Source organism: Plectrocnemia conspersa, unplaced genomic scaffold, assembly GCF_051122295.1.
Source record: "Plectrocnemia conspersa isolate PC_06_02 unplaced genomic scaffold, ASM5112229v1 ptg000006l, whole genome shotgun sequence".
Lineage (NCBI taxonomy): Eukaryota > Metazoa > Arthropoda > Insecta > Trichoptera > Polycentropodidae > Plectrocnemia > Plectrocnemia conspersa.
In genome coordinates, this window is record NW_028277170.1 from 14166088 (window position 1) to 14181454 (window position 15367).

General features: G+C 31.7%; 1 protein-coding gene across 1 annotated transcript; it reads left to right on the forward strand.

The window, feature by feature from the left end:
- Window positions 1–454: 454 nt before the first annotated feature.
- Cat (Catalase) lies at window positions 455–14001 on the forward strand. Its single transcript, XM_088188374.1, has 2 exons — window positions 455–570; window positions 12316–14001. The coding sequence occupies exons 1-2, from the start codon at window positions 517–519 to the stop codon at window positions 13777–13779; spliced, it is 1518 nt and encodes a 505-aa protein (XP_088044500.1). The 5' UTR covers window positions 455–516; the 3' UTR covers window positions 13780–14001.
- The last annotated feature ends 1366 nt before the right edge of the window (window positions 14002–15367 follow it).

Below are 15367 nucleotides of genomic sequence, written 5' to 3' on the forward strand. Positions count from 1 at the left end.
CTCGTTTTATGTCTAAAATGTGAATCAAAAATGCTTTATATAAACTGTGCTAATTACTAACATCTTAGGAACCCTCCATAATAACAACTCGGCGATCGAGGATTGTTTTTAAATGCCATTATATATATATATTTGATCTGTTTTAAATTTGAAAAAAATATGTATTGACCGATTGAGAACCACTGGTTGTGTTTATTTGTAGTTCATATAAATAAAATCTAATTGTAATTATATTGACGAACAATCTAAAATTGATGGCCAATTTTTTTCGTCTTAATACCAAATCAAACGTCAAACCGCCATTTTATGCGAAAGGGACAGTGCCATTGTGAAGTGTCACGTGATTAGTTATTTTTTCGATAAATCAATGGTACCGCTTGAGAACCACTGCATCTATTTATAGTTCAAAGTTTTATCAGCTTTGCCCCTCTATAAGTACGCCCGCCTGTTCGTCAGTTCACTCTCGAGCACAGAGTTGTCCAGTGGTCTCCGCACGCGACTCCTGAATTCTTCGTCATGTCCCGAACGCCAGCAGCCGATCAGCTCGTAAACCACAAGAAAGTCGTAGGCGTAAGTATTCCCACTACGGAAAAATCGAATCAATGAACGACGCCATTTTTTTTCATTCACCTCATAGGGTCTTTTTTAGTGTACAACTCTCTCTTTAGAAACATACTTTTTACTTATGTGATAATATACCTCTCAATACACAAGAGTTATATAAAATAATTGTTAGTGACGTGACGGGGAACGAATTGTTATTATCAATACAAAATAAATTTTGTTGACGTGTTTAATTTCAACTATATGTTATTAAGTATTTAAAAAATAAATATATAATGAAAATGAACTATTTTATCTTGAGATAAATTCAATTTTATCATTTTATGTCATATACATTGATTAAGATTTATTTAAAAATAATTTTGATGTTTTTATTAAATTTTAGTTTTATAGCGATATTAAGTGAATCCAGCTCTTTCTACATTTAATGTAATTAATACTATTCATAATTGCAAATTGATTAATTGACTTCATATTTGTAGTGGAAATCTTGTCACATTAATAATATCGTAGTCGGTATATTACTACCTCATTTTATATAATATAATGATTTAATATTGAGGCGCGAATTTGAAAATAAAATTGTTGAGATGTATCTTCATAATTTAGTTTATTCAAATTAATATTTTTTCGACGGTTGTTAAACTGCCTTCCACGAATTATTTTAAATATATATTTTAATCAATGCATATTATTGCCACGCCTCATACTCGTATTTAGTGTTAATTTAATAAATACTTAAATATATAAAAATTGGTGTAGTAACATTTATCTTGTTTATTTAATATATTTTTGTAACATTATTATCATTATCATAAATAACTTATCACATCAACGTTAAATAACTTGCGGGATTATTTATTATCAACGTACACTTTTGCAATATTTTTTTAATACATATTTTAACCTTTGTATGGCGACGAATCGAAATTATGTACATTAATCACAATCGACTAGTTCTTACATAAAGCTTATTCATTGTTTACAAATGTATCGATAATTTGAATAATTCATTTCAGACTTATTACATAAGCAACTGTAGATCAATTGCTCTTGGCTATATTTTGAAATAATTTTCATACAAAATCCTGTTTCTAAGTTGAACTTCGTAGAACTTATATTAAAAAAAAGTCATAAATAAAAAATAACAATTGCTTAATTCAGTAACTAATCCATAAAATATCTGTATTCGAATCTCATATAAAGATAAATATCGGGATGAATAATTAAAATAAAATAGCGCTAGTCATCTATTGATTGTAAACTATAATAATAGTCAATAATTAATAAAAATAAATTTAATTTTATAATTTTTGTTGATTGTGTTTACCATGACTAATGCCTGTCATGTTTAAATGGAAGATTTACAATAAATAAATAAATCTACAGTAATAATTGTCCCAAATAGTATCACAAATGGTACTAAAAATATTATAATTGTCTTTATATTCAATATTGCTTCCCGAAAAATCTTTGATCTTTGCTTTTAACGAACTTTCCCTGAAAACCAAACCAAATTAATTTAATAATTCAAATTTAATTGATTTCATATTAACGGGTTTTTACTGTATATCTACTTAATATTCTAAAGCGTTTTTTTATTATTCGCACAAGATAGCCTTGACTTTTGCTATTCGCAAATCATTATGACTTGCATTTTTATCATTAAAATAAATCTCTTTGCTTATGTTTGTTATCTCTCGCCTGACAAGTTTTGAATCTTTATAATTCGCTTATAATCATTTTATAAAGAAAGCTTTATAAGCTGGAATTAACATACAATTTACTTGCCCTAATCAGATTATATGTGTCAATGTGCGTAATCAATAAAGACTGCAATAACTTATTAAAACAATATTGCTGCATAAGAAAAATCATAGTAAGACACTGGAGTACATGGACATGATTTTCGAGAATGTTTGTTCACAAAGATAGGTTGTTTGGAATGGCAGCAATCTTTTAATAGCTCCTTAACTTAATTTTGATCACCCATTTTGATCCAAAAACATACAATGATTGTTTTTAAAATATTTTTTTAAAAGTATCACGATAAAACAATCAATGCATTTTCCTGAGATACTTCATTGTCTTGCTTGTTCCTGAAGCGGCAATGCTCGATTCAAGGTTTTTCGTCTGGATCATATCTGGCTATAAATGTAAATATTTCGACCCATTTCCATAAAATAATAATATAGGGTGTCCCAAAATTAACGAACGAAATTAAATTCATTCTTTAAAATACCCTTTATATAATATCACAGTAGCTCGTTGTCAACTCCTACCATAGGATTGTATTGGTTTAGTGTGCGTGCTTTTTGGATAAAAAATGGAAGCTGTGGCGTACGGTGCCCTAGGGAGTTGTGAATACGTGTCTTATTCTAAATCTAAAGCGTTGCGGCCAGGAAGTCAGCTCCCTTTAGTTTGATGACTCTTCTGAAGCTTAGAATAACCATCCAGCTTCTCAAAGAGCTTGTCAGACACAATGATGTTTTTGGCGATAACCTAATCGCCTTTGGGATTGTTGATAACTTTTTATCTACTAGACTTATAAGAAGGCTTTTTTAAAATACCTGACTTTTCTCTTCCAGTCCATAATGTGCCATAATAATATTTTTAAAACTCTTCACAAATTAATTAAGATATATTTTTATATTAACTAAATGAACAATAAATGGAACAAGGGCAAAAGTATTACTTTTACGGATACATAGTAATAACGAAGAACGATTAATATATTCGTTATCAGCATATTTGAATTTCAGATGAATACTTAAAATGTAACTTTATGACCTTAATTTATATACGTGTAATATACAACTATTTAAAATGTAAAAGTAGATCCATTTATAAATATCGATTGCTAGAAAACAAATCGTGACGATTCTAGTTGATAGTTAGATACATATTCCATACATAAAATACCATATTTTATTTTTACTTATTTACCAATGTATAATATTCTAAAAATAAAATAAGACAAAAACTTCGCGAAATATCAACAGAGGGTTTTTATACTATTCTTACGCTTTTGAATAACATCTGTGTAACATTCCCTTTTATTTTTAACGTATTAAAAATTAACATTTCAATGACACTTGATTCATTTATAATAAATTATATATAAAAAGCTGTTCACCATAGTTAAATGAACTCATGCGTGATTTTTAGCAATAGAATAAGTGTATCAGATTTTCGCAAAACTATTTTAATTACAGTGTTTTCTATTATAGCTACATCATATTTAATACTGATTTTTTCATTGCGAATATGTTTGTGCGTATTAATGTGGGACGCAATAAATTATTATGTATGATAAATGCTTTGTTTTCAAAATCACATAGTTTAGTTACATTAGTTAACGTAAACATTACATGTAAATAAATAATGTTTAGTATATAAATGTAATATGTTTTACTACATATGGAGAAGTTGAAATCATATAATTTTAATAGCACCTGCCAGATAAATTATTATTTTACTGGTAAAAATATAGATCTACTGGTGAAAATGTATTTCGATATGATTTCACTGAAATGACATTTTAAAAAATATTTTCGAGATAGATTCGAGACTTATTTTTTTAAAATAAGGGACGTCATTTCAGTTTTTTCTAGTCATGGTTTTTTTTTAATATTTCGATTTCATTAAAATTCATAGTATTTCATTTAATGACATCCATTTTTATGACCAGATTCAATGGAGGGTAAATTCCCCTACCTGCCCCTTCCCCAAATGACGTCCCTGCTGTTAATCAGTATAATCGATTTCACTTTAGCATTTAGATCATATGGCATAATCACACTAGATATGTTAAGTGGGAAAGTTGCCTTTGAGAACGGATGAGAAAATTATCATCAGCGTTATATTTGCGCAATTAACGGCTCTTATTTATATAATTTGTGTTGCTAAGAAAAAGGTTGAGAGCTGCCTTGAGTTGAGAATTTATTGCGTTCGTGAGCTTATATCCGTTTGGAATTAATAATGAACCGGCGTTTTGCTAAAACGGCAATACTACTTTTAGATTATTTATATGCAAGTTTTTTATACATCAAATAAAAAAATATCAGACTCTAAATATTTATTAAATTCTTATTATATTAGTCTTTATAATATAAAATATTAACTATAATTACGACACTTTCTATTCTGTTCAATCGTACAAAGTTCAAAGTTCTACGTATGTAATAATTGTTGTTGAGCTTCAAAGTGTTGTTTGCAGTTGAAGCAGTGTTTTTGTAATATTGTTATTAAAACGTGTTTTATAATTTGCAAAACTTGTGTGTCTAATGAAAATATTTTATTCATGTCTGGCGAACCATATATACCATTATACACAATTGCTTTAAAATGTCGATTTAAAGTACAGAAAAACCTCGATAAAACAGACTAAATATCCGGTCAAGTGTGAAAATTGTTAAAAACATCCTGTTCAACTTATACATGTTTAAACATGCTATAAAAAATGTTCTGACCGTAATTTTTACCTACATACACATAAAGTGTATTTTCGAAAAAATTATTTATTTATTTTAATTTGATAGAAAATTTTTCAGTGATATATTATATATAATGATATATCATTGTTTAGAATCACATTATATTTTCCATCCATTTATGGAAACTTCACTGACATTGAATCTTGCCATTTATTTTCTTACTAAAAATACACAATCGAAAAACCTACTTTTATGGACACCCCTTTGCCCGCATAATTCTGTTATACCGAGGTTTTACTGTACTTTATAAAGCCCTTGGGTCATTTATTAGTTTGTGAAATATGTGTTAAAACTTAGATCATACTACTTACGTAACGAGTAAATTATTTGTGATTTTAGAAATTATGTATTCATTTATTTTTAATACACGTGTAATAATAAACCACAAACAATGCCACAGAAAAAAACAATACATAAAAAAATATTTAGAGATAAATTAGATACATTTATACATCTACAAATTGAAAATGCCTTGTATTATATTTTTTAAGCATACCAGCTGGAATGAAATCACGGATGCTAATTAATTCACCTTCAATTTCTGTAGGACAAAATTTTTAATACTATCGATCGATAGACATGGTGTGTAAATTTGGATTTGAATTCGCTGGAGTAAGTGTTTCGGATTTTTTAAGACATAATCTTGCTAACTTCAAGTGTTGACAGAAGTCAATGCAAAGGTTTGACTGATGCTGTTTATTGTTTCTTATTCAGGTTGATTAACATTAGTGATGAATTCTTCACCGCTAATAAATTAAAATACTGATAATTTTAATCATGTTCTAATAATCGGTATTTTTAAAGTCATTCAAAATTACTATTAATTCGCATATTTAGATATTCACTTGCATAAGGTTCGTTAGAATCCATTAAAACACTTTCTGCGCTATAAATAATTTTCCTCCAAGATCATACTAGTGTCACTGACTACTTTGTATTATAGTATTTTTAAGCCTTTTTCTTCGTTATCAAATTTTTACGCCCAGTACGATATTGTCGTTTCATAAATGTAATAATAATTAAAATTGATTAATTGAATTAAAAATGTAACATTTGGGAGTGAAATTTTTCAGTCTCTTATTTTTAATTTACTTTAACGGATAAGATATAACAATTCTGCATTTCGTGGTACTTTTTAAAACTATTTAGTTTTGAATCTATATTCAAAGATCTATCCATTTATACTTCTCTCTGGTTGTAATAGTCAACAGGAAGATTTTTAATTTCAGTTCGTTTTTCCGCATTTTCAATTACCAAAAGTTTTATTTTATGACTTCCAGATGCTAACATCAAACCTAAAACTAAATTTTAAATAAATGATGCGCGTATTTGAGAAGCATTTTATGACAAATGTTATCTTAGTAAATCGTTTTCATTATAATATTTCTCTCCAGTCGTTACATTAACTTTTTTCTTACGTTTTTTCAATGGTTAGCCATTTCTAATATTTTTTTCGTTATCGAGTTGAACGTTGTTCCGCCGGGGGTCAGTACAAGGGTCAATCAGCCAATGCTACTATTATTACTGTGTCTTTATCATACGATTGATTATACGCTATTTTGACTGTTCTGTTTTGCAGCGCTGATAATAAAAAACAATCACGCAGTCGCACTGTTGCCGTGTCGTTTTAAATAAGCAGCCGAATTATTTTTTTAACGTGATAGCTATGCAGGAAACCTGTTTGGCAACGATCGGTCAGCCAAACCTACCGGACCAGATCTTGGCACCTGGCTTTGCTGGAAAAACTTCCACTTTTTACCTCTCGCATACAATGTATAGATATGTATAAAATATTTAAAAAATATTTGTCTTACATCGTCTGTAATGCGATACACTGCTTTGACTAGGTTTATATACTTGTTTACAATATATTAAATAAAAATTAGGAGTAGTGAGTTTCGATTAAAAAATAAATTTTATGGTGTAGCTCTGTGTAAAACCCTATTATATTTTTTCAATCTGCCGATTCCCACGTGAAGCAGTTTTTAATTATGTTTATTCATGTATTGTAGTTAGATTACCAAAGCAGGATAAGGCCGAATTTGAAGACATCATAAACAACTTTTTGCCATTCAAATTTCCATTCTCTAAAAAAAGCATTCATATTTTCATGAACATCTGGCACTGACTAACCCGTTCTTATTCAGTGCTATAAAAATACCGTAGTTGTAAAACATTTGAACATAGTATATGTAAAAAAAAAAATTTTTTTCAAAAAAATCATCAGATTAATACAGCGAAATGAAAATTCTCAATTTGGCATTTTTCTCGTAAAATTCTTAAAAAATAATTCTCCCCAAGAAACACTAATCATAGAATATCATTTACAGCATATAATCAAAACGCTGAACTATAAATTGAGCAAATTAATGATAACCATATGTATGCAATTAAGAACTCAGAATATGTAGTATTATATGTTGAAGATCGGATAATGTTTTAAAATATCCACACAAATGCGGATTCGCTGTCTCTACAAAAAGATCAGGAGTCACTGTGTACTCTAATGATTTAGGCGCTAGTAATTTAATTACAATGCTTCTGTTGAGGACTTGGCAGTGATAATGCTTAGCTTCATACTCACCGGATTACGTTTCATATTTGTAGGGAAATAGTTTTCTATTTTTAATTTCTGAAAATACCAAAAACCGACTAATTAAAATAATTTTGTGTATTACACAGCTGTGTATTAAAAATAACATTAAAAGTTTCCTCGTAATATTGGAAACTAACTAACATTGCACGCTTTCAATTTTTATTAAAATTATTTTATTTTGAGTGGACTTACCTCACTTTCAAAATCAACAAACAATTAATTTCATTGAGCAAAATAAATTACTAGTAAAAAATTTACACTGCTATTTATTGATTAAAAACAGAATTTTTAAGATAATTTCTAATGAAAATTAGCTCTAACTTTTTTTTTTTACTAACTTTCAAAATCAATGATTATTTTTTATGGTTACCAATTTATAGTCTTTTCGGTAGCAGGAATGAAACTTCGAACTGATTTAATGCTTCCTCCACACTCTCTGGAAGTAGGCCATGGTTGGGCAAGGACGGAAAATATAATGTGTTAATTCGGGGCTACTTCGGTCGAGCTCGGGTCTGCCCGCTCTAATGTCTCGGCGACCTCGACCATATTCGGTAGACCTTTGGTTCGGTAACTTCCAGAGAGTGTAGAGGAAGCATTATGCTTGAAACACTTAACGCTCTATTATTATTAAATTAAAATAAATAGCCTTGATACTTTTTATTGTTTTTTGTAACATAGAATAACATAGGATGTATGAAGACGAATTCACTATTAAAGTGGTATCTTTACGAATATATTCGAAATGTTGAAAATATGATCTATTTGGAAACTCTAACTATCATGTTATAAAAATATCGGGTTACGATTCATTACAGCGGCCCATTTTTTTCAACAATTAATGCAATCAATCGAATTGTTCACACTATTTATTTTAAAACAGAAAATATAACATGTTTATTAATTAATTTAGGGTCTTAGCTCGTTGTTCACGCGTTTGACATTTTTTGATATTATGCAATCAATTTTTCGTTCACAGTTAACATTTGATGCAAAAGTGCGATTGTTTGTTTTTTGTTTTCCTTTCCACTAAATTGCCACTAATATCCCGTGTTTACAAACCCTACAGATTTTTGAAATGCATCTTAGGATACACTATAATGAGAATTAAGTACTGTTAGCTATTTTTTTAATTAACATCTCTGATTTTAATCGCTTAAACCATTTTTGAATTGGCGAACATGTAATGTTAATTGCGCAAAAATTGTGTTTTAGTAACAGATCCATCCATTGAAAGAATTAAAAAACACAAAAGTCTAACTGGCAAACTGAACTCCAAAGTCACCTAGAGAAAAAATCGATAAATTTTCTGTATAAATTATATTTGCACCTTATATTTAAATAATATTTCATCTATATTGCTAAAATTATTTAGCAAATAACTTTTTTTCGTTGAACGCAAACACTTGATAGATAGCGAGTTATAAAATTGCGCGCATAACGTCACGTCATTAGAGGAATTTTCCGTAAACAAGTATCATAGCTTGCTTTTATGCTGTAGATCGCAATATTTTCTAGACTGGGTTACTACTAATCACACCTGAGATTTATATCATCTAATATTGCAGAATCATACAATTTACATTCAACATATAATGATAAATAAGATTAAAGAACGTAAAAATATAATGTTATATAAAATATTGTGGACGAATTTTTAGTAATAATTATTTAGGCTCGAGTTGCTGAATTAATTTTTAACTTAAGCAGTCATTATGAGATTAATTCTGCGCCAAAAAATTGTATGCAAAATTGTAGAATTCAGAAAATATTACGTTCATATTCATCCTTGACCATCTTACGGTTGTGTACGTTTGTATTTGCAAATAGTAATAGGTTTGTTTTACAAGTGGTTGTAAAATATCACAATCTTGTTTGCATTATACAATTTAGTTGCGCTTGACTAATTATTTGTTCATTGCTCTGCCGCTTTGTTCGGTAGCTATTGAATGTTCGGTTTCACTTAATATGTTGCAATTTCGTAGGTTTGTTTTTAAAAACACTTCAATTTAAAAAATAATTTCGTAAGTGTTTTTTTATGTAAGTGTTTTTATTTCATAAGTGACTTTATTGTGCGATAACAGGTGATAACGAGCAAACGTACGCGATTGTATCATTTTGCGTATATTATGTAATGATCATATATATATATATATATATATTAACTGCTGTTGATCACGTATTTTGTATATTTATTTGGCATATATAAAAAATAATGTTTTGCTATGTGTCTTAATATAACATTAATCAATATCTTAACTTAAGTATCAATAAAAATGGTTAGATTTACAAGACTCGTGATCACATGTTATACAATGTTTCTACAGATAATAATATTGTAGATGCCGTTTCATTTATAATATTATTTGATAATCTACTTTTATTGAACATATTCATTTTATTTTTAAAAAATAACGCAATTCTATATATTATATAAAAATGTGTAAAAAAAGTTTGACGTTTTTTTAAAATGTTGTATTTTATTTCACAAGCTCTATTTTTAGAATAACTTTGATAACGATATCATTAAAACTACAGCAGTTATCGTATACTCAAAAACCCACATAAATGATAATCAATAAAAGTAAAAAAATGCTTTTTAATTATGACTTTTCTTTCTCAACATTTTCTACTTCATTTTAATTTTTTTTTACCGAAGTTACCAATTATTTTGTGATAATGATAGATTATGCTAGTAAACGAACTTAGCCGAGAATTTTACAAGGCTTATTTTTAGAAAAAAATCATGTCGACATAATATAAACTGTGGCAGTATCGTGTCCTCAAATTTCGTTATACATGTATAATATCACGTGTCTTATCAGTCTCTAAGAACCCTGAAATGTATATCATTTAATTTATTATTATAAAATTAATAGTTCAATAAATAAATCTAAATAATTGGAGATGACTTAAACTAAATTTATTTAAGATAGAAGAGTTAAATTTAATACCCGCACTTCACTCTCCGAAAGTTGTCCTAGTGGAAGTTCGACCGAAGTCGGTCAAGGTCGCAGTTTTTCGAATAGCGTTCGCACAGCCGGGAATTTCATACGCGTGCACGCTTCTCAACCTCGCGTATTATAACTACGTGCGTGTTTTAAACACAAAAAAAATTAAAGCCAAATGGAGAAAAAGGAGATGGTGGATGATTGCAATGCACCGGAATAGATCAATGTTAGTAAATAAGACATTTTATGTTGAATCGAGGCTTCACTGTCACTAATAAATAATAAACAGGAAACGTTCAAGTGTGCAACTAATGAATAATTTCTATTATTTTTTAAGGAAAAGTATGGAAAGTCAATTTGCTGAATTGAGATTTTATATACAATATATAGCTTAGGTCTTTCTCTTTATGATACATGCAAAATTGACTGCGGATTTTTGCGGTTTTTAACACATTGCATACCTTAAAAATGTATTTTTCTTAAAAATGGGACGGGGCTTAGTCGCGAAAGTTACGACCTAAAAATTTGTTCAGAATCACCAAATATACACATATTTAAAAAAAAACGATACCGGGTATGATAAAATGCTAGTCAAATACTTTTTCTTAATATAAAACAGCAAATTTGTGACATATACAATTTTTTTTTTTTACGCTACGCGGCTAAATTTTTTTATTACGCTACGCACGGCCGTTAAACACGGAATTCCTCTTCCTCGGGCCTACAATTAAAGAAATGTTAACGTCAAATTTAAAATACAGTTTTGTAATGATTGTAATTTTTTAATAATATGGTTACCGTGGTAAAATCAGTAAACGTCAAATTGTGGATCGCGTACTAATGAAATAAAATAAAAATTTGTTTGGAATGACTAAATATATACATATTTAAAAAAACGATACCGAGTATGATAAAATGCTAGTCAAATACTTTTTCTTAATAAAAAACAGCAAATTTGTGACATATACAATTTTTTTTTTTACGCTACGCGGCGAAATTCGCACGACCGTTCAACACGGAATTCCTATTCCTCGGGCCTACAATTAAAGAAATACTTTAAATAATTGTATTTTTTAGCACTTATAATATTATATATTTGACTAAGAGCACTTATGGAATCAACTAAAGTGGTGAAATAATTTTGGCCGTCCAGATCGGGCAAAAATACCAAACAGTGGCGCGATCGTGAAGACGCCCATATTAAAATTGAATCGTTCTATCTCAGTTTGCGATAAACCATCTCTATCTCTCTCTCTCGTCACGCGAGAGAGCGAAAGGGGAAGTATCTCGCCGCTCGCGCTCGAAGCGTCTTCGGGTATTACTTTCGGAAAGCGAGGGAATTTTTGGAGGCGACGAAGTCGGCCGCCTCGACCAAAATTACCCCCAGTTTACCTCCCGTTCGCGGTGACCTCGGAGAACTTGCGAGAGATTTTAGCGCGGGGACAACCGAGCTCGACCGAAGTAAGCCCGAATTTTCACATTATATTTCCCGTCCTTGGCCAACTGTCGCCTACTTTCGGAGAGTGAAGTGGAAGCATAATACTTGCTAGACACACACATCGTCAAAATTTATTTTATAATGATTTGATTAAAATTATCGTATAAATTCCACATTCCCCAATAAATTTAAATGTTTTTAGCAATAATTACTTAAAAAATTAATCCTTGTACTCTGTATCGTAATAATTTTTTTATCGCTCTGAATGTGCAGGAAGATGGCGGTGTGCTGACGACAGGCCATGGAGCTCCGATCAGTGTCAAGACCGCTATACAGACCGTCGGTGAACGAGGACCGGCTCTACTCCAGGATGCCAACTTCTTGGATGAGATGTCCCACTTCGACAGAGAGCGCATTCCCGAGCGCGTCGTCCATGCGAAAGGCGCAGGCGCCTTCGGTTACTTCGAGGTGACCCACGACATCAGCAAGTACTGCGCCGCTAGGGTCTTCGAGACCATCGGCAAGACGACAAAAATCGCCGTTAGGTTCTCCACCGTGGGAGGTGAGAGCGGATCCGCCGACACCGTCAGGGATCCCAGAGGATTTGCATTGAAGTTCTACACTGACGACGGCATCTGGGATCTGGTCGGCAACAACACGCCTATCTTCTTCATCCGCGACCCGACCCTCTTCCCGTCGTTCATCCACACCCAGAAGCGCAACCCCGCCACCCACTTGAAGGATCCCGACATGTTCTGGGACTTTTTGTCTCTGCGTCCGGAATCCACGCATCAAGTCATGATATTGTTTTCTGATAGAGGCATACCGAACGGATACCGACACATGAACGGCTACGGCTCGCATACTTTCAAGATGGTCAACAAGGACGGAGAGGCCCACTACGTCAAGTTCCACTACAAGACCGATCAGAAGATCGACAACTTACCGGTGGATAAGGCCGGTGAGCTCTCAGGCTCCGATCCGGATTATAGTCTTAGGGACTTGTACAACGCCATCGAGAACAAGAATTACCCTACATGGAGCTTCTACATCCAAGTCATGACGTTCGCCCAAGCCGAATCTTGCAAGTTCAACCCGTTCGACTTGACCAAGGTGTGGTCGCACAAGGATTACCCGCTGATCCCCGTCGGTAAGCTCTGTCTCAACAGGAACCCTAAGAGCTACTTCTCCGAAGTGGAGCAGATCGCTTTCAGCCCGGCGCACTTGGTGCCCGGAATCGAGGCGTCTCCCGATAAGATGCTGCAAGGGCGTCTCTTCTCATACTCCGACACCCATCGTCATCGCCTCGGCGCCAACTACTTGCAGCTGCCTGTCAATTGCCCATTCGCTACCAAGACCAAGAACTACCAGCGCGATGGTCCTCAGTGCATTTACAACCAAGACGGCGCACCAAATTACTTCCCCAACTCCTTCAGCGGACCGACAGAAAGCGCCTGGGCCGCAAAGTTGGAGTCCAAACAGTACGTGTGCGGCGATGTTAAGCGCATCGACACCGCCGACGAGGACAACTACACCCAACCCGGAATCTTCTGGAGACATGTCTTGGACGAAGCCGCCAAAACTCGCCTGGTCGACAACATCGTCGGCAACCTCAAGGACGCCGCCGGCTTCATCCAAGACAGGGCCGTCAAGAATTTCTCATGCGTGGACGCCGATTTTGGAAATAGGCTCCGCACTGGCCTCTCCAAGTACAAGTGCTACCATTCCAACCTTTAAACGGTCCTTCGCACATATCAATAACTCCTATATGCATAAAAATAAAATTTCAAGCATGTTAAATAACGGTTATTGGTGTATAACGCATCGGGGTGCTTCATGTAACTAGGATAAGTATCGAACAAGTTTAACTTCATTATATTTTTTCAAGTTGATTCTTTTTTGATTTTTTTGTATATTTTTATGTGAAATGTAATACAATAAATTGCATATTTTTATAAATTCATGTATAATACGAATATTTTATGTACGTTTATCCCTAAATCCTTTGCATTAGCGATTTAATTGCAATATTATTTGTGACCATTTAATTACAAATTAATAGCATACGAGAGAATGTGAAAGACGAATCAATATGTAGCATATGTAGTAAAATAAATCATAATAGCATATTTGATACAAGCTAATGCTAATAATACCTACATATTGTATGGGTAAAAAAATATTTTTGCATATGAATAGAAAGAATATTTCTTAGGTTCCGCTGAGTAAAATATATATGTATATGTATATATATATCTGGATAAGCACCAAGAAAGAAGACATATTATATACTATTTTATCATTCGCAAGCTTATGTATGTATATAATAAGTTATGTCAAAGCGTACATTAACAAATGTCTTGGTCTTAAGTCTCGGTTAAGGTTAGGCTTCTATGGCAAGAGCATTCTACAGTTTTTATTTTTATTTTGGGCGAATTCTACTATTTTATTCAAACTTTGTTTTCGACACGTTCTCTCTTGAGAAAAAGCTAAAGACCTTTGCTCTTAGATCCCGGTAATTATTGTGTTTTACGTTGCAGCCTATTGTATTTTCATGTAATTTAATTTATGATGAACTCTTCTTACCTGTGTTATGCTGGTATAACAGCGCTGCTGCGCGACTGGAATGCAAAATACATAATTGACGGTTGAACCTACCGTGACTTGTTTGGGCGAAGCGTCTACGTTTTAATATTTTTTGCACACATACGATTAAATCACAGCGTCCTGTCTGTGGTTCTCTTCGATTGTTATGTAACAGCGACTAAAAATGCGGTTTTTGAGATAACATATCTTTGCTCTGAAGCGTTTAATGTTAATTGATCGATGGAAATGACATTCGATCTTTGCGGTTAAATGTTCAACGTTAAAGTGTAATTATGTCTGCACAGAAGATATTATGGAGATAAGTAAGTACATTAGTCTACACTCTACTGAAAACATATATGACAATTTATATTGTAGATATATGTATATATATTTATTTATTTATATATAAATAATATTTATATATAATATATAACGTTTATATATATATATATATATATATATATATATATATAGATATATATATATATATATATATATATATATATATATATATATATATATATATATATATATATATATATATATATATATATATATATATATAGTTAATTAGGTGAGGGCTTTCGTATCGCGCCTTTTCTTACTCGCATCTTGTTTGCCGATATTTCGACCACCGATGTTGGGGTTATAATCTTGGACGTAATTTTGATATTATCTCAGCCGCCGCTTATTTGTTACTAAGGAAATAGCAAGTGCAATAATTGGTTTGTTTAAA